This window comes from Theropithecus gelada, chromosome 9, assembly GCF_003255815.1.
Source record: "Theropithecus gelada isolate Dixy chromosome 9, Tgel_1.0, whole genome shotgun sequence".
NCBI classification, from domain to species: Eukaryota; Metazoa; Chordata; class Mammalia; order Primates; family Cercopithecidae; genus Theropithecus; species Theropithecus gelada.
The window spans coordinates 107,666,151-107,689,115 of record NC_037677.1 but is presented as its reverse complement, the minus strand read 5'-3'; the positions used below and the strand labels follow the sequence as shown (position 1 = coordinate 107,689,115).

The window sequence follows — 22,965 nt, the reverse complement described above, 5'->3', positions numbered from 1 at the left end:
GCAGTTTCAGGAAAAAGTATTAGCTCATATGTAGTCTTCAACAATATCCCTTATTATATTCAAACTATTTAAATATTAAATATCTTGATTTCACAGGGATATCTTAATCAGAGTTCATTTTAGTTTCTTGGTAGAAATAATGAAATTTGTGGGCTCTTACAAGGTGACAGACTACAGAGGATATATGTTTTATACTTCTTCAAAATTTTTTATAATTTGTCATTATATTGCTTACACACAGCATGACTTCTACATGTAAGACTGATCATTTTACATTTCTGTTACAGATTAACATAAATAAAGGTGGAACAAAAATGCTTTTAGAACTCTATTTTCATTTTAAGAAACAATAACCATTTTTTTTTTAAGAAAAGACATTTAGTTACTACCTTTAAAGTTCAAGTTCCATCATCTTAATACATAAACATACCTGGATACGGAATTTAAAAAACCACACATACACACAAGCTCTAGGTAGAGCTGTAATAAACAAATTCCTTTTATAAACAAAATTTTAACTGAAAAGCCACAGTAGATGGGGGAAAAAAAAAAGAAGAAAGGATATTACTTGGTAAAATCCAGTGACATCTACAATAGTTTTACAGCACATTTAAGCATTCTAGGGTTTTATATCTTCACCTGCCTTCCATTTCTTAGTTGATCCTTATAAAATCTCTAATTACAAACATAGGTTTGATCTCAAACCTAGTCATGAATTTGAGTGCCAGGAAAAGCAGAACAACAGTCCAAATTTCTATCTTAATATCACAGCCTTAATTAAAAAATGGTTTTGTGTAAAACACAACGCCCAACTAAATGGAAAAAAAAAAAAAACACAAGCAGCAATATGTAATTATACAAAATAGTTATTAATTATATATGAAGTGTTTTTTAGGATGACATCCAGAACGCAACTTGCTCTGAGACTCCTCAATAATCAAATTGACTTAGACCAACAATACTGCTAAGTATTAAAAGCAGTGAAGCAAAAGAAAATATATCAAATAGTACATGCACATCTTACAGAACTTCCACTGAACTCCCCAATGGCTTCTATGCAATGTGCCTCTTTTCCATAACTGTATTAACAAATACCAAGAAAGGAAAGATGAGATTAAAAGTAATGATACTGAACTGAATTGTTTGAAGCCAGTGCCCCACATGTGGGGAAAAGTGCATTTAGTTCAGCAGCAATACAGCACAGTGTGAAGATATTGTGCTTAGACACAGATATTCCAGAATTGAAAGATGTACAAGGCAAGTCAAGATATAAAACCATAGTACACTGTTAAATAACCTTGAAACATACATATATTGCAGTTTTCAAAGAAAGACATTCATGTCATTGTACAAGGATAGGAAGAAATCCTTAAAGTTACCTACTGTAGTTTATGATATAATAAATACATATCTATATAGCATTGTATATACATATATAGATTGTGTGTGTTTATATGTAATTTATTTGCCAAATTATCCTGTTAGTTTTTGTGGATCTGCAACTTTCAGGAATGAAAAAACTCCTTTTCACTACAAGTTTCTCTTCCCCCAAACTTAAAAAATATTCATACTAGAAAAGGTCTCAATATCCTTCTCCTACCCAAAGATTCACTTCAGGTATTTCGCTTCACAACTCGTCAGAGAAGCATAATTAAAGAAATTCTAGATTTTCTACTGTAACTTTTCACTTTGCCAGTTTTTGGTTTTTTTTTTTTTAACAAGCAAATACCTTTCACTATTTAAACCAGCTGATGCAAATTCTTTAGCAGAGGATTCAAACTCTAGATTTGACTGAATAAAACAGAGCAAATCAAAACAAACAAACAAAAAATCCAGTGATTTACTCTGACTGTAAACAATACATAAAATTTAAATCTCAAATCTCAAAATAAGTTAAAGAAAAATTCTACTTTCAGGGCCTACAATACTATAAAGATACAACAATTGGTAAGGGGAAAATATATATGAAAAGTTGCAACAAAATTGTTTGCCCATTATTTTTCCTAAGAGAAAGTATATCTAACTATACTACCTCTGTCCCTTAAATTTAATAACTTCATAATTTGTTGGCAAATGTTTTAAGCAAACTGGCATATCAGAATACACAACAGAAAAACATCCATCATATTCAGCAAAGAAAACTTATATAAGCCTTTTGTACAGAATTTAAAAAAAATTCTAAATGGCTATGATTCCTCTATTAGCATAAACACATAATGCAATTTTTATAAATCTGCCATATACCAATATCTACATAAATAGATACAGATATAGATAAGAAACATTAATGGCAGTCTATTTTTGAACAGTGTGTGGGACCAGCAGATTTGTATCAGACCATGGCACGATACGGACCCTGCATCTTTAAGAACTGAATGATGAAAGAAGGCCCCCCAGCAACAATCTGAGGTGGAAGGTGACTGAGTGGACAGTTCTCAATACTCATGATTGAAAGCTTGCTGCAGAGTGCCAGCTCAAAGGGAAGGCTATGCAGGTTGGGGTTGTCATTCAAATACAGTTCTTCTAGGTTCTCCAGTGTACCTGTTAAAAAAAAAAAAATCAAATCAATTATTTTTTTAAAAATTAGTTGCTATTTTAAAAGTTCAACCGGGCATGATGCTATGCTGGTCATTACATATACTGAACACACATTTCCTTTAATTCTCCTTTCTTAGCTTTAAAACTCTACAACCATGGATCTCAAATTTTGCTGCATATTCAAATCAACTTGGAAGACTTTTTAAACTCCTGATGTCCAGCTCACACTCCATACAAACTAAATAAATTAGAACCCCTTCCTTTATGGTAGGTCTTCAAGCTTGGAGAGCTTTGTATTTTGAAAATACATATGCCCCATCTCCAGAGATTCTGTTTGGGATAGTTTGGCACATATATAATACTTACTTATATATATTTTTAAACTCCAAAAGTGAGCTTATTATATATTCAATGTCTATAACCACTTTTCTGTTGTACATGTAACATTTTCTCAAATTAATAGATTTCTTATGTGCAAAAGTTTTATTACTTAATATGAAGCTTTCACTGAGAGTTATCACATGTATGGCAGTAAGCCAAAACTCGATTTATGAGACCTTTAAAATTTTTTTCTTAGACTATCTTAGGATACTTGTATTCTCTAGGAAAATGTCTCAAGCAATTAAATGAGATCAGGTGAATATATATACTAGAAATATATGTGTAAATTTGCCTCATGTGTTTCCAATTTTTAAATTTCAAAATTCAGAATATTTGACAGTGGTATTTATTAGAAAACTAACAGAAATAATAACTAGTATGTAATCAATGTGTTTACATGTAAGATATTTAAGCTTCAGAACAACCCTATGAGAACTTACTATTATCATCATTTTACAGGTAAGAAACTTGAGGCTTAGGGAGTTTACATACCTTATCTAAAGTCACAAAGCCAATAAGCAGCAGCGCTAGATTTTGAATTGTCAACCATCTCCAAAACCATTTTTTTTTTATTATACTTTAAGTTCTGGGGTACATGTACACAACGTGCAGGTTTGTTACATATGTATACATGTGCCATGCTGGTATGCTGCACCCATTAACTCAACATTTACATTAGGTATATCTCCTAATGCTATCCCTCTCCCCTCCCCCCACCCCACGACAGGCCTCAGTGTGTGATGCTCCCCACCCTGTTTCCAAGTGTTCTCATTGTTCAATTCCCACCTATGAGTGAGAACATGTGGTGTTTACTAACCTATAGTTCCTGTGGGACAGTGCACTACAGATGGAAGAACATAATGCATAGAATTACTAATTTAAAAGCTAACATTTAATTACCATGTGACCTTAATCAAGTAATTCTCTTTATAAAGCAAGATTACAACTTGCACTGTCTAAAATTCCAGGTGGTCATGTATATTACATAAAATAATGGAAATGAAAACACTTGGAAAATGTTAAGTATTCCCAAATGTTAATATTGGTTAAATATTAATATCAATTCTAAAATCTCATAAAGAAATGTTCTTTTGGCATAAACATTACTAATTTAATTCAACCCTGTGTAATTTTTAAATTTAGAAGGAATATAAAATAACTTCTAAATTGAGGTTATACATAAAACCTACTGGAAATGTAAGTATTCCAAAACATTCTCAAATACAGTATTAATCTTAAAACCAATCCTAACAGCCTTTAGGAATCCTAACCAAAACCAATCAACAATCAACCATCAGTGCTCTATTAAAAAAAAAATCTTAAGCCTAATATAACCTCAGTTTAAAAAACAATAGATTTGTCATATTTATCTGATATACTGCTTGAATGCACAAGAGCAAATTATTAGTACAGAGTCAAGCATTCATAGGGTTCATACCAATTTCTTCAGGAAGGTGAGTAAGTAGGTTCTCTCCAAGACCCAGATGTGTGAGATTAGTAAGGTGACCAATGCCTCTGGGAAGAGTGGTCAACTGGTTGTTTGTCAAGACTAATTTCTAGAAGATTAACAAAATAAAAGACAGTTACAAATATATTTCCTACATTTAATGTAAATTAAAATAATATGTCTAAACAATAAAATAAATTAACAGGGAAACTAGATTGGATAGAATGAGAATCACTTACATTACATATTTTTCTTTCACAAAATATCATTTGTTAGGAAAACAAAGCCAGGTTATATGAACACAAAACTCAGCCCTAATACTAGAATAGGAAAGTCTATCTGATCCAAGAATTACATCAAAATCTTAAGAAAAATGTGCAATTTAGAATGGATTCCAAAAACTTTATATAACTACAAACCACTAGGATAATGTTTACCTGTAAATCCTTAAGATATGCAATTTCATTTGGCAAGGATTCCAATTTGTTCTCTTCCAGATCTAACTCTCTTAACTTCCTAAGGTTTCCAAGACCATGGGGAAGCTTCTTTAGAAGATTGTTTGATAAGATAAGAACCTAATGAGAAATTATTGATAATTTTTAGCAAATCATGAAATGAAATTATATACTATCATTGTGTGGCTTAAAATCTATTAAGCAATGCTTATTTTCCAAACAGTGAATATTAAGGGTAATGTTCAATTATATAACATATAAAATATTTAACTTACTTTTCTAAAAAAATCACCATAGTTATTAGAAAAGAGATTTTACTTGATTATATCAAAACTAATGAAAACAAAAGAAGCAATTTAATTTTAACTACATTTCAAAAAAATTACTGAACAGTTACAAATGTTTATCTAATAGGAAACTATTTATTCAAAACCCTTACAAACCATTACTAAAGGACGGTAAAAACTAACTTCTAAACTTGCTATATCAATCCACTGTATTTATTATCTGTGGTATACTTATTATATTGAAAGCATCCTGGAAGATACTGAAGAGGGGAAAAATGGCAGAGGAAGATAGCCTTTGTTCCGATAAAGTTACAAACTAGCAGAAAGGAAGGAGACAATACTGGGTTGGGAGAAAGAGCAATAGGTAAAACAGATGCCTAAGGTCTGGGTAAGTTTTTATGTTCATTTATTTTCCCTAATGTTATATCACCCATAATAAATACATACAATAAGTCCGAGAAAATAATAACAGCAGTCACCATGTGACTTTACTATTTGCAAGGCACTGCACTAAATGTATTATGTGCATTATTGCATTTAATCCTAATTACAACTCTACAAGATACTCTTATTATCCCCATTTCACAGCTTAAGAAACTGAAGCTTAGGCAAGTTAAGTACATAAATATACAGAGATAATTACACTCAGCTTTGTTTGACTTCAAAGCCCATGTTTTTAGCCATTAAACCACACTATTTCACCTTATTAAATAATTTAAAAATTAGATCTTTAAAAAACATGGATATGAAGGAAATTTTAAAAAACAATATATTTACTATTAGTAAGTGTTTTCACCAAGGGATGAAAACTCTAGGAACTCAGAAGCAGGAGAAATCATCCTTAACTGAAGAGGTGAAAATAAAATGGATCTTTAATTATGGAAAAACATACTAAAAGAAAAAAGGGGATGACAAGAGGGCATTCTAGATACAGAAAACAATAGGACTAAGCTTAGAGGGCTAGAAATCGGCATACCAGATTTACAACAAAGACAATAATCAATGAGTAAATAAAATAGCAGGTGGATAATTAGGATGAAAAAGTATGATAAAGCATTCTAAATGACAGTCTGAGAATCGATAATTATTTTGGTAGACAATAGTGTAGTTTTTAAACAGACTAAAGAAAAAAATTGTTCTAAAAGATGCTTTTACAGAACTTTTCTTTTAGAGATATTAATACTTTATGGCACTCAAACATACCAACTTTTAGTATGCAAGAGAAATTCAAAAGGACTGAATCTAGACTACTTAAGTCAACACTTCGTTATCCTATTAGGGTTGTATGTTTAAGGGAGTTCTAACATTTCTAATTATTAATCTTCACCCAAACAGAAATTGTTTATTTCAATTTGAAATTTTTAAATGAGATAAGTATGGAAGGTTCTGAGGTGCTCATTTATACTAACCTCAAGAGAAACGAGACCAGACACATCCTCAGGGATCTTTGTGAGCTGATTAGTGGCTAAATTCAATTCTACCATACTGGTCCAAGTTCCAAAATCCAAGGGAAGTGATGTTAATTGATTGTCCTGGCAAAGACAAAAAGAAGCATCCAAGGTAGAACCACAAAAACAAAGTTCCATATACACTTGTTGCTTCAGAAAGAGAATTCTTAACTAAACAAAATCTTACTCTCCTTTTTGATATTTAAATATAGAAAGAAAAAAAAATCAGCAACAGAAAACTCTAAGCCTCCAAAGTTTTTTATACAGTAATGAGGCTTTTATTTGGGAGTTAAACTGGAAGTTTGTTCCTTATGTGATTGTAATGGAAATAGAAAAATACATTATACAGAGAAACACTGGAGATTTCAAAGATCCTATAAATATGTTTTTACCATTTCACAATATGTAGAAATCACTGAATAAAATATAAATGCTCAAATAAAGATATGAAAACAATAGAATAAGACACATCTAATCACATCCCATGAGGAAACCAGAATGAACTCAGGAATTCTTGAGGTGCTAAGCAGTAAAGTAGGGGAGGAAAATAGTCTTAAAAAGACAACAAATTAAATAATTAAAACACGAATCAGGTATTTACCATTTCACTTTAAAAATCCATAAGAAAAAAATGGTAAAATATATTCATCACTGAAACAGAGGAAACAGTAAATATGGTCTTAATTTGGTTTAAAAATTAGACACGGCTGTTCACAGAAAAAAAGTATGCCACTTTAATTCACTTATAAAGTACACTTTCATCAATAATGTCTTGTACCACATTGTTATGTGTTAGGGGTATTGGTCCTGGGACAGGATAATCAACACCCCATCCAGCTCAATACCAACGATATATGCCAGTATGTTAACAGTGATGCTACCTCAGTGGCAGTATTATTTTATATCCTTTATGTCAATCTGTATCTTTAAAATTAGCTGCATTGCACATGGATTGTCTCATTTCACACAAAATGACCCACAAAAGAAATCCCAAGTAGCAAACATTCTTTTGAAAACCAACTTTTTCTTTTATTGTAATATTTAAACTTGTTATCTATTTAATATTTAAGCTTATTACCTATGTATGCCTAAACTACTGACACTTATAGTATGATTTATAAGGTATTTTCATTTTTAAAAATTTACTACTGGTACTTACATGCAAATGCATAAACTAATGAACCCCTGAACTACTGTGTTTTAAGCCTATTACTACAAAATGAATGTTCAGAATCAACACCATTACCACTGCTAAATCTCATATAACCAGACTGATTAACAAGAAATTTTACAATTGTTAAAACTGTAAGAGTATCTTGAATTTCCATTAGTTTACTTATTATATACTTCCAAAGAATCATCATAAAAGATACGTACCATATTTATGAGCAAGTGTGGATGTAATTTAAAAATTGTACATTTAAGATTATAGTTTAAAGAACCACAATTATGTTCAAACGGTTCATCATGACAGGAAGAATACTATTAGCTATGTGGTCAATTCAGTTATCTTCTTTGGGCCTAAAGTTTGTCCAGTACAAATTAAATCACTGAACTTGGTAATTTTCCATTTGTTTTCTCCTTTTGCAATAAATTGCATTACAAAAGTGAAACTCGATCACTGTAAGCAAAAGGAAACTAACGTTCACCCATAAATAATTCTGATCTCTAAACATTTTGGCAAAAACCAGCTATATGTATAAATATAAAGATCTTTAATATATAATTAAGCATATTAAAAACAGCTTTCAAAAACTCTGGGTGGGAAAATATTTTTTACATGCTTTAACTTTCTTCCACTTGATAAAATGAGAATATTTCAACTAGTATGTAGTGTTCTTTTAGACCAAAATATCATTTTTAATGGCTCCACAGTATTCCACTAAAGACAAATTACTTAACAAAATCAAATCTCTATTAATAAGTTGGTACCTATGAAATAGATGGCTCTGCAATACATATCCCTACAACTATACTTTTACAGATATTCATATTTCCTATTTTGTGGGGGATAGGGAACAGGTTCTTGCTTTCTTCACCAGGCTGGAGTGCAGTGGTGCCACCATAACTCACTGCAGCCTTGAACTCCCAGGCTCAAGCAATCCTCCTGCCCCTGCCTTCCATGTAGCTGGTACCACAGGCCAGCTAATTTTTAAAAATTTTTTTGCGAGACAAGGTCTCACTATATTGCCCAAGCTGGTCTTGAACGCCTAGCCTCCAGGGATCCTCCCACCTTAGCCTTCCAAAGCACTGGGATTACAGGTGCATCAGCCACTGAGCTGGACAATGATTATTTCTTTAGGACAAATTCCTAAGGGTATGCACAGTTCTAAGATATTTGTTATCTGATACAAAGTACCCTGAAATGTCTTATTATCAGTTTAGACCCATCAGCAAGGTACAAGTACCCACTCCCCACACAATTAGAAAAAACATAAATATTAGTGGAAGTACCAGTTAAAGCAATTCCTTCCCCTAATAAACAAATATATGCTTACCTTCATATTCAGCTTACTTAATACTTTTGCTCTGGAGAAAATTCCAAATGGAATTTTATTGATTCGATTGTGTTCCATGTTGAGGGAATAGATGGTAGAAAACTGAGATGGACCACCCACTGGATATAACTGGAAGCAATTCCTAGCTAAGGTCAAACTATTCAGTTTCACAAGACTTGATAAAAGACTCTGTAAAAAAAAAAAAAAAAAATGAAATAAACATAAGAATTAGAACTGTGATGAGACTCATTTTGTATAGAACAGCAGTCTCAACACAAATGCCTCAAAGGGCTTTGGGGGTGACAAATGACAAAGACTGGTTAGGGCAGTCTGTGACACCTCTTTACAGGGACAGTCACTACATAGCTCTAGCAGATTGGTACCTTGCAGAAATGTGGAACCAATGTAGACTTCCAGATTTTATAGGAGGAAACAGAACATTTTTCCAATTTTTATTCTTTGGCTTCAATTTATTTAAAACACTGTATGGAATAAGGAAAACATGTCTGTGTGTGGAGAGGTGCCTCATGGGTGACTAATTTGAAATTTCTACATTGCAGAAACTTTAGTGTCAGACAGTTCCAGGTCTGAGTCCTGCCTCTGCCACTGGCTGTGTGACAAATCCTACCTAGTCTTAAGTTATATACCTATCTCTAAATTATTGAGATTAACATAATGATTCCTTTTAGGGAACATTAAATTCAGGAGATAATTATGCTTCCTGATACTGTATAATACACCGCTTTTCTATATGGTAAAATTTCTGAGGGCATATATGTACCCATTAAATAAGTATTTACTTAGCACATAACCCCATCTTCCCCTACTTTAGACTCCCACCATTTAACCAAAGTATTAAATATTCAGGTATTACCAAAGAATCTCTGCAGTTAAGAAGTACATAGATAAGAAATAATTAGAAAATAATATATGACTGTATATAATCAATAATCAATTACATAGAATAGGCTCTTGCTATTCAGTCTGGGCCAAGGAAAAGCAGTATCAGCATCCCCTGGGAGCTTGTGAGAAATGCAGACTCTTGGGCCCCACTGCCACTGAATCATAATATGCAGTTTAACAAGATTCCCAGGTGATCTGCATGCTCATTAACATCTGAGAAATACTAGTAAAGGCTATAAATTGTTTTGAATCTTGACTCTATCTTTAAATAGCTTGTGACTTTGGCAAGTTATTTTTCTGAACCTAGTGTATCATTATTTAAATAACAATATTTTATGGGTCATAGGGAAGACTAAAAGCGATAAAATACATAAATAACTTTACAATACCTAGCAGGGAGTAAGTGCTTAAATTTTAAATCCTTTCTCTATTTAAATTCAAAGCAAGGAATACTGGAATAACTGGAAAAATAGGATGAAAGTTGACAGCTAGATCTTGAAGGATGAAAACATTTTAAAATACTCAGAGAAATAGAAGAAACACTCTAGATTCAAAGTAAAAGCACAAGCAGGGAGAAGCAAGCACTGTGTGAGGTATGTATGTTTTTTAAACAATGTTCAAACTTCAGCTGTCCACCATCAGCAAATTGAAAACTTAGTACTTGAGGTGACAGTGTAATTGGCAAAGCCATCTGAAGGAATGAAGTAACTATATAATTGAGGATATACCTATACAGAGAACTGAAACTTGTTTCTTTATACTGTATCTTAAGAAGCTACCCTTAAAATTTGTGTATTGTTGTATACAAACAAAAGGAACAACAGAGGTAAAACTGTGGCCAGAAAACTGCATGGCAGTCGATTCACGAAAAATCTCTACGGGCTACTCAATTGAAAATAAAGGAGTTTTACTGAGCCTCATGGCAAAAAATGTGATTCTTTTTATTCTTACAACTGACTTACTTTATTGAATTGACTCATATGATAAAATGTTAATATTGAATATATTTGAGAAGGGGCAACAAGAAGGCAGCTCTTCGAGCTCTCATTTCTTAGTCACATTGTGAAACAGGGGTTGCTTATCTTTTTTTTTGGTTAGAATCAGACACATCTAGGCTCCTATTTTATACCTTCTACTAAGTTTTGTCAACTTTGGTGAATTAATTAGATAATCAATACACCTCTTACCATACTTCCAGAAAAATATCTAAGGTAACAAATTCGGCCAAAAATATAACTTCTCTTAAGCCTTATTTTGCTGCTTGATGAGGATACTCCAATAACTAGTAGGTTTATGACAAAGATTAAACAAGATAGTACATGTAGAGTACCTAGACTCATGCCTTGGGACTATGTGGTTCAAATTATTAAGTTCCTTTTACTTATATGTAGACATCTACATTAAAATAAGTCCATTTTCAGACAGTCTTCAAATGACAAAATAGTCATTTTAGCAGCTCTGATTTCAGCTATTTAATATGCCCTTATTGAAAACCACTTTCATGATTTCTTGCCTAACCCAGCTTGGGTATCTTATAAGTGCTGTCTAATGGATTTTATTGTTTTCCTCACTATAAATGCAGATAATTTCACATTTGCATTGAGACTATGCTGCTTCCAAAGCACACTGATTACTTTTAAATTAAGATTTCATACTTTCCCATATTCAGTGGGACTGGGAGTGGGGCCCAAGAGTCCACATTTCTAACAAGCTCCCAGGAAAATCCATATTTCCTAACAGGTACCCAGTAATTATGAGTTTCACTTCACTGACAATAAGACTGGATATGTATTAATTTAAATTTTTTCACTTATTTTTTTTTTTTTTGAGACAAAGTCTCCCTCTGTTGCCCAGGCTGGAGTGCAGTGGCGTGACCTCAGCTCACTGCAATCTCTGCCTCCTGGGTTCAAGTCATTCTCCTACCTCAGCCTTCTGAGTAGCTGGGATTACAGGTGCCCGCCACCTCACCCAGTTAATTTTTTGTATTTTTAATGGAGACAGGGTTTTGCCAAGTTGGCCAGACTGGTCTTGAGCTCCTAACCTCAAGTGATCCACCTGCCTCGGCCTCCCAAAGTGCTGGGATTACAAGTATTAGCTACAGCGCCTGGCCTTAAAGAATCTTTGTTCTTAATTCGATTACACACACACACTCAGAAAAACTACCAAGTCAAAACATAGTAGCAGCACTTACGTAAGACATTTTTTGTTACAAAAAAAAGACTTTGCAAAGCTCAATCAATCAGTAAGTCCACAATTCTTCTGTTACATTACTACAGTAAGATATGCTTGAACAACTATAAGCAAACATCCATTGTTGACATGCTAAAATAGGTAGGAAAATAAGGAAAGTCAATAGTAAAAGACTAATAATAATATTGATAAAGACAACTTTAAAAGAAGAGTATTATATTGGCTGGCCACGGTGGCTTACGCCTGTAATCTCAGCACTTTGGGAGGCCGAGGCAGGTAGACCACTTGAGGTCAAGAGCTCGAGATCAGCCTGGCCAACATGGTGAAACCCCCATCTCTACTAAAAATACAAAATTAGCCTGGTGTGGTAGTGCCTTTTATCCCAATTACTTGGGAGGCTGAGGCAGGAGAATCACTTGAACCTGGGAGGCAGAGGTTGCAGCTGAGCCGAGATCGCGCCATTGCACTCCAGCCTGGGCAACGGGAGCTAAACTCTGCCTCAAAAAAAAAAAAAAAGTATTATATCTTACCCAATTAATCCCTAAGCAAAATAAGTGAAAATACTTTTCTAATAGAATCAACAAAACCTAAAAATGTGTTTTAAAAAAAGATTCTGGCAATTGTTTTATACTAAATAGGCCTTAATATTATTGCATAAACAAGGTAATAATTTGAGTCACAGGAGAATTGCTGCTAATATTAATTTTGATGATAGACAATGCATTCTGTATCACTTATCATCTTTCTTTTTATAACTGAACTGGATAGGGTAGTTGAATTTTAAAACCAGCCATATAGCTTTTCCTTAATACCTTTACTGTCAGTTCCCAAAATGAAATGAGATTTACATGGTGCTAAAGTAGAATACAGCACACTTACTTTTCTCCTAGTTTTTCCCTTTTTCTTTGCATTAAAAAAAATAAAAACTTAATAGGTTCATATACCCATTCTTTCTTGTTTGGAGTTACTTTAGCAGTGGTGGTACATCCACAGCATACTCATTATTTAAACAATCTCAATGACCAACTTATTTACCCTGCTATAAAGATTTACTAGCTTTCCTTGAATTATCTTGCAGACTCACTTCAAATCTTGTTTTCTCTAATCCACTTCTTACCTCTGGTAAAGTAGAAATGTTATTGTTCTCTAAATTTAATTCTTCAAGTGCACTGCATTTTGATAATGATCTGGGTATTGCTGACAGTCTGTTATATCTCAGACCAAGACGACTTAAACTGGACAGGTTTCCTGTAAACACACACAAAAAAAGAAATTTATTTTTTACAAAATCTGATGAGCCTCTCACTGTCACAGGCTATGTACTAACTATTTAAAAATTAAAGTACTGTTTCAGCAAGATCCTTAACTTCTAGCACAAGGAACCCACACTACACTATTGATTAGGATGAAACTGAAATCACTTTTATGCTCACTTGTCTCGGAGAAATAAGGAAATATACAGCTATAAGTTAGTTTTTAAATGAACAATTAGATAAAGTATTGGCATACTTTAACAAGTTAATCTTTAGATAAGGCCTAATTTAACTGCATCAAAGCTGTGTATATTTTAAACTTACAATAATTATTCCATTTGTTCTATGTTATGATGATCCAATTTAGAACAAGTAGTTATATATAAGTATGTACACGTAATTTTGGAGAAGAAATTTCCAAATTTCTAAAATAGTATTGTTTAAAACATAAATTATTTACTGAGATCAGAAAGCTTCAATACTGAAAAGTTGGCCTGATGGTAAAAAATTTCTCAACCCCCTCCCCAAAACTTACAAACTGAAGTGAAAGTTATAGTCTCTTTTATCTAAGCATATCCAGCTTGAGCACAAAATAGCCATTATTGAATTTTAAAAAAGCAGAGCATTTTCTTTTCTTTTCTTTTTTGAGACTGAGTCTCACTCTATCGCCCAGGCTGGAGTACAGTGGTGTAATCTCAGCTCACTGCAACCTCCACCTCCTGGGTTCAAGCGATTCTCCTGCCTCAGCCTCCCAAGTAGCTGGGATTACAGGCACCCAGCTAATTTTTGTATTTTTAGTACAGACGAGGTTTCACCATGTTGGCCAGGCTGGTCTTGAACTCCTGACCTTAAGTGATCTGCTGCCTGGAACTCCCAAAGTGCTGGGATTACAGGCGTGAGCCACTGCGCCCAGCTGAGCATTTTATTTTCTAGGTATTTTCTATTTTTCTTGCCAAGACTACATGGCCAGCTATATATAATGAATGATGAATATAATGACTTCTGTTATCATAAATGGTTCAACTCAAATTCAATTCTGCAAACAATATACATTAAAAATAAGTTAATTTTGATACAAAAAAAGCTAACAAGACAAGAATTTAGTCCAACATGCTATTTTGCTGTGGCTGATTAATTTCTTTTTTCACTTCAAATCACAACTGTTGCTATGAGATATTTGGATGGGCCAGGTTAAAATGCCAAATGCAGCCTTTACTTTTAAATTAAACAGTTATTTCCAGTGTTAGAAATTACAGAAGTGGATGCCTGTGTCAACACTTAACTTCTTGGAGATAAGTATTTTGAGGCCTTTCAGCCTTCGCAACCTCTTGATGTCCATTTCTTTCCTTTTGCTTTAATCATTGTTCAAAAAGCTGTCGTATGATCAACTTTCTTAGATGCAATATTACTACAATACTTACAGAAAACATACATTAGTCTATAGCATAAGTTAAGCCTTGACACCTTAAGAGAGCACTCATTATGCCTCATGATCCTTATCTGGTCATCAATCATCTGCATCTTTTCTTCTTGTGGAAAGTATCAAGCGAGTGAAGTTACACATAATGAATAATTGGAGCTAATTTTTAGCCTTTACATTTTCAAGATAAGAATCAGTCACTGATAAAAAAATACTCCTAATTCTATGTCATAAGTTGTCAACTATAATGCAGAAAAATGTAACAACCACTTCAATTCTTCCAATTAGAACTATTCCATAGGTATGCTATGTTCATTTATTAATACATCACTTTTGTACAATAGTGTTTGGAAACTGGGCCAAGAGTTTACTAGGTCTATCTAATTAAGTGAGATTCCAACTGGCATAAAGTTGAATACAAAAGCAACAATAAAAAACCACCACTTAGCAAAGACAAGTTAATTTAGTCTTTAAAATGCTTTGTAAATTAACTAAGAATGCTTCACTTAGTGACTTCATCAGAAGCGTCTTTCTGATGACACTCTGGTGAGACGTGTCAATTCTGCAGGAGAAAAAAAAATTGACTTTCCAAAGCCTCAGAAAATTCAGTGGTTAGAAATATGAACGAGAATATTCACTACTGCTATCACGGCGTTAGGCCAGGCGTGGTGGTTCACACCTGTAATCCCAGCACTTTCAGAGGTCGAGGCAAGTGGATCACTTGAGGTCAGGAGTTCAAGACCAGCCTGGTCAACATGGTGAAACCCCGTCTCTACTAAAAATACAAAATTATCCGGGCATGGTGGTGCACGCCTGTAGTCCCAGCTACTTGGGAGGCTCAGGAAGGAGAATGGCTTGAATCGGGAGGAGGAGGTTGCCATTAGCTGAGATTGCGCCATTGCACTCCAGCCTGGGCGACACAGCAAGACTCCATCTCATTTAAAAAAAAAAAAAAGACAATAAAAATGTTACTTAAAAGCTGGGTTGGCAGAAAATAATTTGCTTTATGACAAAATATGTTAATTAAGTCATATAATGGCAAAAATAGGGACAATCTAAATATTCAACAATAGAAGAATAATTATTTAAATTAGAAGCATCACAATGTAATAGAAAAACCAAAGTATTTTATATTATTTATATGTCCATGGGCAAGTTATTTAACCTCTCTGTGTCAGTTCCTTATCCATAAAGTGGAAATAATGCCACACACCTAACAGGGTAGCTCTAGGGGTTAGATATAACATGCATAAGATACTTAGCACCATGACTAATAGATACATAATAGATGTTCAAATATATAATTTTCATTCTATAGTATGTCTATATTCTGCAATATTTTGTACATATTAAAGTTGTTATAAAAAGTTTTAAGATGTGAAAGACTTTAGGTATGATGTTAAGTTGGGGGAAAAAAGCATGATAAAATTGTGTATTTTGTATAATTTCAACAACGTAAGAAACAGGCACGCAAAAAAAGGGAAAATGTATCAAAACTAACCGTTATCTCTGCATGGCAGAATTACGGAAGAACAATTAAAAATTTGTTTCATTTTGTCTGCATTTTTCCTAATTTTCTATATTTTAAAATTTTAAAAAATTTTGATAAGATCTATAATTCTAAAGTCATCCTAATTTTTTAAAAAATTGTGACATCCTTCCACCATCCTTTTTCTTTTGGATGAATATTTTACATTACAGAGATATTTTATATAATGTGACCAATTTGCATTATATGCCTGTACATGTTTTTAATAGTATATTAGACAATATATTGCAGGTTATTTCACTTAATTCTGGTTTCTAAGTCAATTTGTTTTAAAGTTCAAAATGTGCTATCTTAACAATGCAAAGACCAAGGGGGAAAATGCCAATAAACAGTATACATCATTTGCCAAATAAAGAACAAAATAAAAATGCCCAAAATTCATTTTAGAATTCCTAGTTTCCTGATATTTAACTCACTTAACTCTATGCTCTGTGATAAAGCTCTACCCACCTCTTGACAAGTGCACAGGCACACCCACGGCACTGTGCCAACACCTCTATCGTCATGATTACACCATATTATAAATGTTTATTTCATGTCTATGTCCATTTTTAGACTTAGTGAGCTATCCACTGTCAGAACCCTAGTGCAGAGCCAGACACTGGTAATATGTATTTGCTGTTTACTGAGAGTTTATTATAATAAAGCAAAAATTGAGAAACATTAAAAGGATAGGCTGTATTCTATAAAACTGTGTTTATAGAAAAGGAGTAAGTATATATTTATCTAGTTAAAAATGTTTTCTACTATCAGTTTTATACCTTCTAAGTCAGTCACAAAATTCTATTTGTATTCTCAAAATACATTTCTCATGTTTGTCCCTTCTCCAATCCCACCCTCATCATTTTTTTTATTTTTAAGAGACAAGAGTCTGACTCTGTCGACCACGGTGGAGTGCAGTGGCACAATCATGGCTCGCTGCAGCCTCAAACTCCCTGGTCTAAGGTGATCCTCCTACCTTAGCCTCTGGAGCAGCAGGGACTACAGGCATATGCCACCACACCCAGCTAATTTTTGTATTTTTGTAGAGATAGAGTTTCGCCATGTTGCCCAGGCTGGTCTCAATCTCCGTGCTAAAGTGATCCACTCACCTCAGTCTCCCAAAATGCTGGGATTACAGGCGTAAGCCACTGCACCTGGCCAAAAACATTTATACTAAAAACAACCTATTTCCTATTGTATCAAATGTAAACACTCTTTGCTAGCTTCTAGGGGTCCCCATGATATACCTCCACCCATCAATCAAGCTACTTATTTAACTGCTGTAAAACTGCACAGTGCCACACAAGACATAGTCTCTTCTCTCAAGAGGCTTACAGTACAGTGGTTTATTTTCACAAATAACTATAATACTTAGTAGACTACGATAATACCCTAAAAGAAGTATGAACAAAATCTTTGAATGTTTAGAGATGGGGGACACAATTTCCAACATAAAGGATCAAAGCTGGCTTTATAAAGAAAGTGAAAAATTTAATCTTAGAAAGAAGGAACATCTCTGTCTCTAGGAACAGGAGAGAATGAACAAAAGATGAGCAAAGAGGGAAAATAAATGTAGAAGTAAGAAGTTTGGACCCTTTACATGGTAAGGGTCATCTTCTCCATAAAGTGAACACATAAGCTAAATTGTGGGAAAAAAAAAAATGAGTATGGTGGTTTTAAGTTTTAGATAGCCATCCTGTGACATTTGATAAAAAGAAATGAAAAAGATACCTAGGAAGCAGCAGTAAGAGCCATCTGAGGGTAATCAGCAGGGACTTTACCGTAACATTTGTGAAATAACTTGTTACAGTCACCAGCTAGTTGGTGAATCCAACTTGGCTCCCTATCAACAAATCTTCCTTCAAGATCTTCACTGACTTTGCTCCACTTAGCTTGTTTCCTTGACACAGAACCATGCTGTGCTCATTCTCACCTCCATGCTGTTTGACTGTCCTCACTGTTGTGTTCAGACTGCATTTTTCTTCCATACTGAGTCCAATGCATTTGTTCATTAAGTCATTCTTAGCCATTTTTATCAAGATCTTACTGACCTCCTCGTAAACTGAATATACCAGCATACTGTTTTCACCGTAAGTTGGCAATTAATTATATTTGGTCTTATGTTAACTGTTTCATGGATCAGTTATCTCCTTCACCAGACTGAAAACCCAGTAAGTGAGGAGCTTTGCGATATTTCTCTCCACAGAATTTGTTTCAGTGCTAAGCATACAATAGGCATTAATTCATACTTTCTTAATAATTACAAAAACTAAAACATTTCATTATTTGTCCTCCTTTCCATTAGGAACAAGACACAAAAAATTATATGAAAGGTCTATAAAAATCTATTTTCTTCAACTCATTCTTATTTTATAAAATAGCATGTCTATGAAATATAGACTTTATTGGACATAACTGAAAAACATATTCTCATCTGGTCTATCTGAATATAAATTAATTATTCTACAAATATTTGCAGGAATTTTTCTGAGATATCCAACATCTGAGCAGTCCATACTTAGATATCAGCCGGGAAGGAACTACTAACAATTCCAACTTTCTGCATTCCTCCCACCCCACCACATCACTTTTAGTTATAAAATACATAAATGTATCTTCCTGTTTTCCTTAGATAACCGTGGTTTATAGTCTGTTACATACCTATTGAGCCTGTCTCTAAGCACTTATTTATACATATAATACAGGGATTTCTTATGTTTATGTGTTTGCTTTCATATAAATGAGATCATTCTATTTGCTTCTCCCCTCCCCCATGTAACAGGTGACAGAAATATTTTTATGCTGAGTAAACACAGATATACCTCATTCTATTTAACCATTGTAAAGTGTTTCATGGTATGTGTGCCATTATCTCTCCAATCATTGTTCAACTGATGACATTTGTTTAATTTTTTAAAAAAGATTTATGTAATAAATACCCTTAGACATATATCTTTGTGTACATGTGAAAATATTTCTTATGTGTCAGAGGATATAGATGTTTAAAATTTTAATAACAAAAGGTTACATCATTTTTACTTCTACCAAGAGTGAAGAATAGCCCCATTTACTCACATCCTTGTAAAATGGGGAGGGATGGTATCAACATTTTATCCCTTGCCTATTCCATTCCTATGGCCACCACTATAGCAAGGTCAGCAGAAGTGAAAATTTTCCTGCGAGTAGTGATCATGTCTGATTATAAAGAACTTCGAAATCTTCCAATAAAATTTTAATTTCCTGTATGCAGCTGCAGATAAAAAGAGGCAGCTAACCTTTAAAAATAAAATGGAAGTAAACAAGACCATCCCTTTTTCTCCTTTACATCACTGCTTTCCCTATGGAAGAAAGTTGTTCCATTGTAACAAAATGGCTGACTCGTTCACCAAGGGGTCTTTGAAGTCTGCCATAAGAGGGGAGAATTTATTAACAGAGGAAAGTCTCCATGATCTTACTCCATCAACTGACATGCCCCATTCAATAACCCTTTACAGTATCATAGTAGAGGAATACAATAAACATGTTTTTTTTTCTCACTGAAAACTAAAAAACTTTCTCTGGTAACAAAGATTAGTAAGGGAGCCAAATTCTAAATGTTTGTCAACTCAAATCCTAGTAAATAGAACCAGATTCTTGAAACTTCTCATCCAAAACCAAATAACTCTTAAGTTTCTCACTTTTAAAACCAGAGTAGGTTCCTAGAATTTAAAAATTACAAAATAAAAATAATGTAGCTAAATTGCTACATGACATTATCTAGTACCAAAACCAGTGGTAATTTAAATTAAGAGGTACCTCCACCTTTGTTGGATCTAAATTTTTTGCTTTTTGGTGGGGCAGAAGGGGTTGAATTTCTAACACTGTAATCCATGAGAATAGGCTATTCTGATGAAGAAATTTCACATTTGCAAAGGCCTTATCACTTGAGACTGCTGGCATATTCAAAGAGTCATCCACATTTTGCCAGAGTCCATTACTCTCAGCTAAATAAAAGAGGTTAAGAAAATTAAGGATGAAATATCAAAACTCTTTTATGCCAGAAGAAAACATCAGAAGTCTGGCTTTTATTGTGATTCACCCTCTGCAGTGGTTTCAACTCTAACCTCTCTCAATGAGTGGTTTTAACCACAAACTAAACTGCAACCTAGAAATCAACACATGCTTGCTGTAATGTTGAGCCATCTTGACTAAGAAATAAAATCACTGTTGCTGAGCTTCTGTATATAAACGTAGGCTGATCAGTGCCAATCACTGGCATTTAGCTTTCAAGTGCTTAACTTTGTCTATAAATTGTTCTGTGCTCCACTTTGACAGCTTGCTTTCTCTTATGCTGTCAGATTTTTAAAATATGGTGAAATCAAATGGCTATGAATTAAAATTAGATTCTTTCAATTTCAGCAAATATAACCAGCAGCTTTAGGTTAATTTAGTATAACTTTTGAGTAAGACTAATTTAAATGATCATAATCTTATTTTAACAAAGTAGCAAAAAAGTAGTAGGAAAGACTCAGGGTTCGAAGGATGAAATGTCAAAGGTACAATTATTTTTTCAGAAACATTAAACTAAAAGCAAACTGAAAAGTAAGCAACACAGAAATTCCTGAATGTTAAAAACCCAAAGAACACCACTATTAAAAAGAAAACTAGTAAAGTTGTTATACATACGCTGCACTGTAATTACCTAAAACCCAATTACTAAAATGACTAAAATGCTACTTGTTGGTATAACCATAATTACTGTAACATTTCTTCAGAGCCCAGTGCAACAAAAAGGCCTCTGTGAATTGTTCTGTGCTCCAGCCTTGAAGGCAAGGTTTTGTGGCATAGTTCTCTCCTAATATCATTTTGAGAAGAAATAGAAAGTAAAATATTTTTTCCTACTTCAGACCGTTTCTTCCCTGGATGACATGAAACTACTAGAGGTACCGGAAGGCTTTCAAAAACATCAGGTTCATACTTTAAAACAAAGTAACTGTTGGAATGAAGCTTAATATTTTCTTCTGATCATAGCTAATTTCTGAATGAGAAAATATTCATATAAAAATACATTTTTTAATTCAAGAAGGCAGACTAACAGTTAAATCAGAGAAACTATAAATATGTATTTAAGCACTCTCTTACTTAACTGCAACTTGGTAAACCCCAACCCATTTCCTTCTGTCTCTTCCTCACATCCTATGAGCTGTCAGCAACACTAGCTACTCAGCCTGGAAGTAAATGGCAGCAATTATCACAGGGGAGTGATAGTTACTCCAGGAATGTTCATGTTAAATAAAGAAAAAAGTAAAAACATTCTGGTCTACTTATAAGAAAAAAGAAAAGAAGGAAAAGGCAAGTAAATACAGTGATTTCTGGAAAGTAACTGTAAGATGATACAAGATTTTATTTTCAGTTATGAATTTAGGGCAAGATTCTTTAGTCCAGAGAAAAGAGCGTGGGCAGCTGCTTCCAGACTAGCATCAACTCTGTAGAATAGGTGTTGGGCTTTCTGTTTTTCATTTTAAGTTATACTTTCCCAGAACTAGAGTAGGATTTCAAAAAGGAAAAGTATCAGGAGAACCATAATTCAATTAAGTTTCCACTATTTAGGGTAAATTGCTGTTCTTCAATAAATGACAGTGAAAATCTCAAAGGTCAATTAAAACTGTTGAAATTTGTAAGAGACCAAGACCCAAAGGTCAAAGTTGCCCACCAAACCTCAATCTTCTGCTACATAATCAAAATACTAGGACTGGAAAGGATGGAGAAAGACAAGAGTAATTATTTTAATAAACATGGTAATTGATAAATGACTACAATGTCATAAAAAGTTTCAATAAATATTACCAATTTACTTTGCCACTTACTCAGAGTAACAGCTGTACTATACTTCGCGACAACTATCAAAGCTATATAAAAGTAAATACAATGTTATTTAAAATTTTCTCGTTAATGTTTCAGTTCTCATTGATTTCCAATTTGTAATACTGTAATCTGACCCTATAGAATAAGCTAGAGGTGAGGCATATGTGTTATTCTGAGATAACATCTAAACTACAAGAGATTAATACTAAAATCAAATGTTTTCATATTAGTAAACACACTTAAAACACAGAAGAATCACCTCTAATAGGACACTAATCCTACTTACTAGAAGACTGTATCATATATCACCACCTATGCTTTCTCTGTTTGCCAGGATTATTCATTTCAGTACTTTAATCGCATGCACCTTTGACTATTATTTAACAAGACTGAGATACAGACACATATAAAAATATTAAATAATAAAATATTGTTAGACTATTTGAGACAGAGAAGAAGGTCGAATGAAAATCATGCTTTATATATCTATCTGATCAGTTGAAGGAGTAGGCAAAGTTATACAGATATTTAAGAGAAAAGAGTTCTAAACAGAGAGATGGGAAGTACAAAGATCTCAAGGCTAGAATTTACCTGATATGTTCAAGAAACAATAAAATGTCTAGCATGTGTAATATCCTAAGATATACACAGTGACTAAACATCAATGAGAAGGATAAGAAAATCACTTTATAACATTTCAAGTATCTTAAATTTTAGTTCTCCTGTCTGATTTGCAGTAGAGTAAAGCAACATTTTGTTTTTCTAAGACT

At 33.4% G+C, this 22,965-nt stretch overlaps 1 protein-coding gene across 2 annotated transcripts in view; it reads right to left on the bottom strand.

The window, feature by feature from the left end:
• Positions 1-469: 469 nt before the first annotated feature.
• Positions 470-22,965, bottom strand: part of SHOC2 (SHOC2, leucine rich repeat scaffold protein) — a 91,006-nt gene continuing 68,510 nt past the window's right edge. For both annotated transcript variants that reach the window (XM_025397747.1, XM_025397748.1), the window contains exons 4-9: positions 13,265-13,395; positions 9,055-9,243; positions 6,518-6,640; positions 4,804-4,941; positions 4,358-4,475; positions 470-2,541 (exon numbers count right to left, since the gene is read on the bottom strand). In XM_025397747.1, the coding sequence (XP_025253532.1) occupies positions 2,333-2,541; positions 4,358-4,475; positions 4,804-4,941; positions 6,518-6,640; positions 9,055-9,243; positions 13,265-13,395 (908 nt within the window). In that variant the 3' untranslated portion in view covers positions 470-2,332. The remainder of the gene's footprint in view (positions 2,542-4,357; positions 4,476-4,803; positions 4,942-6,517; positions 6,641-9,054; positions 9,244-13,264; positions 13,396-22,965) is intronic.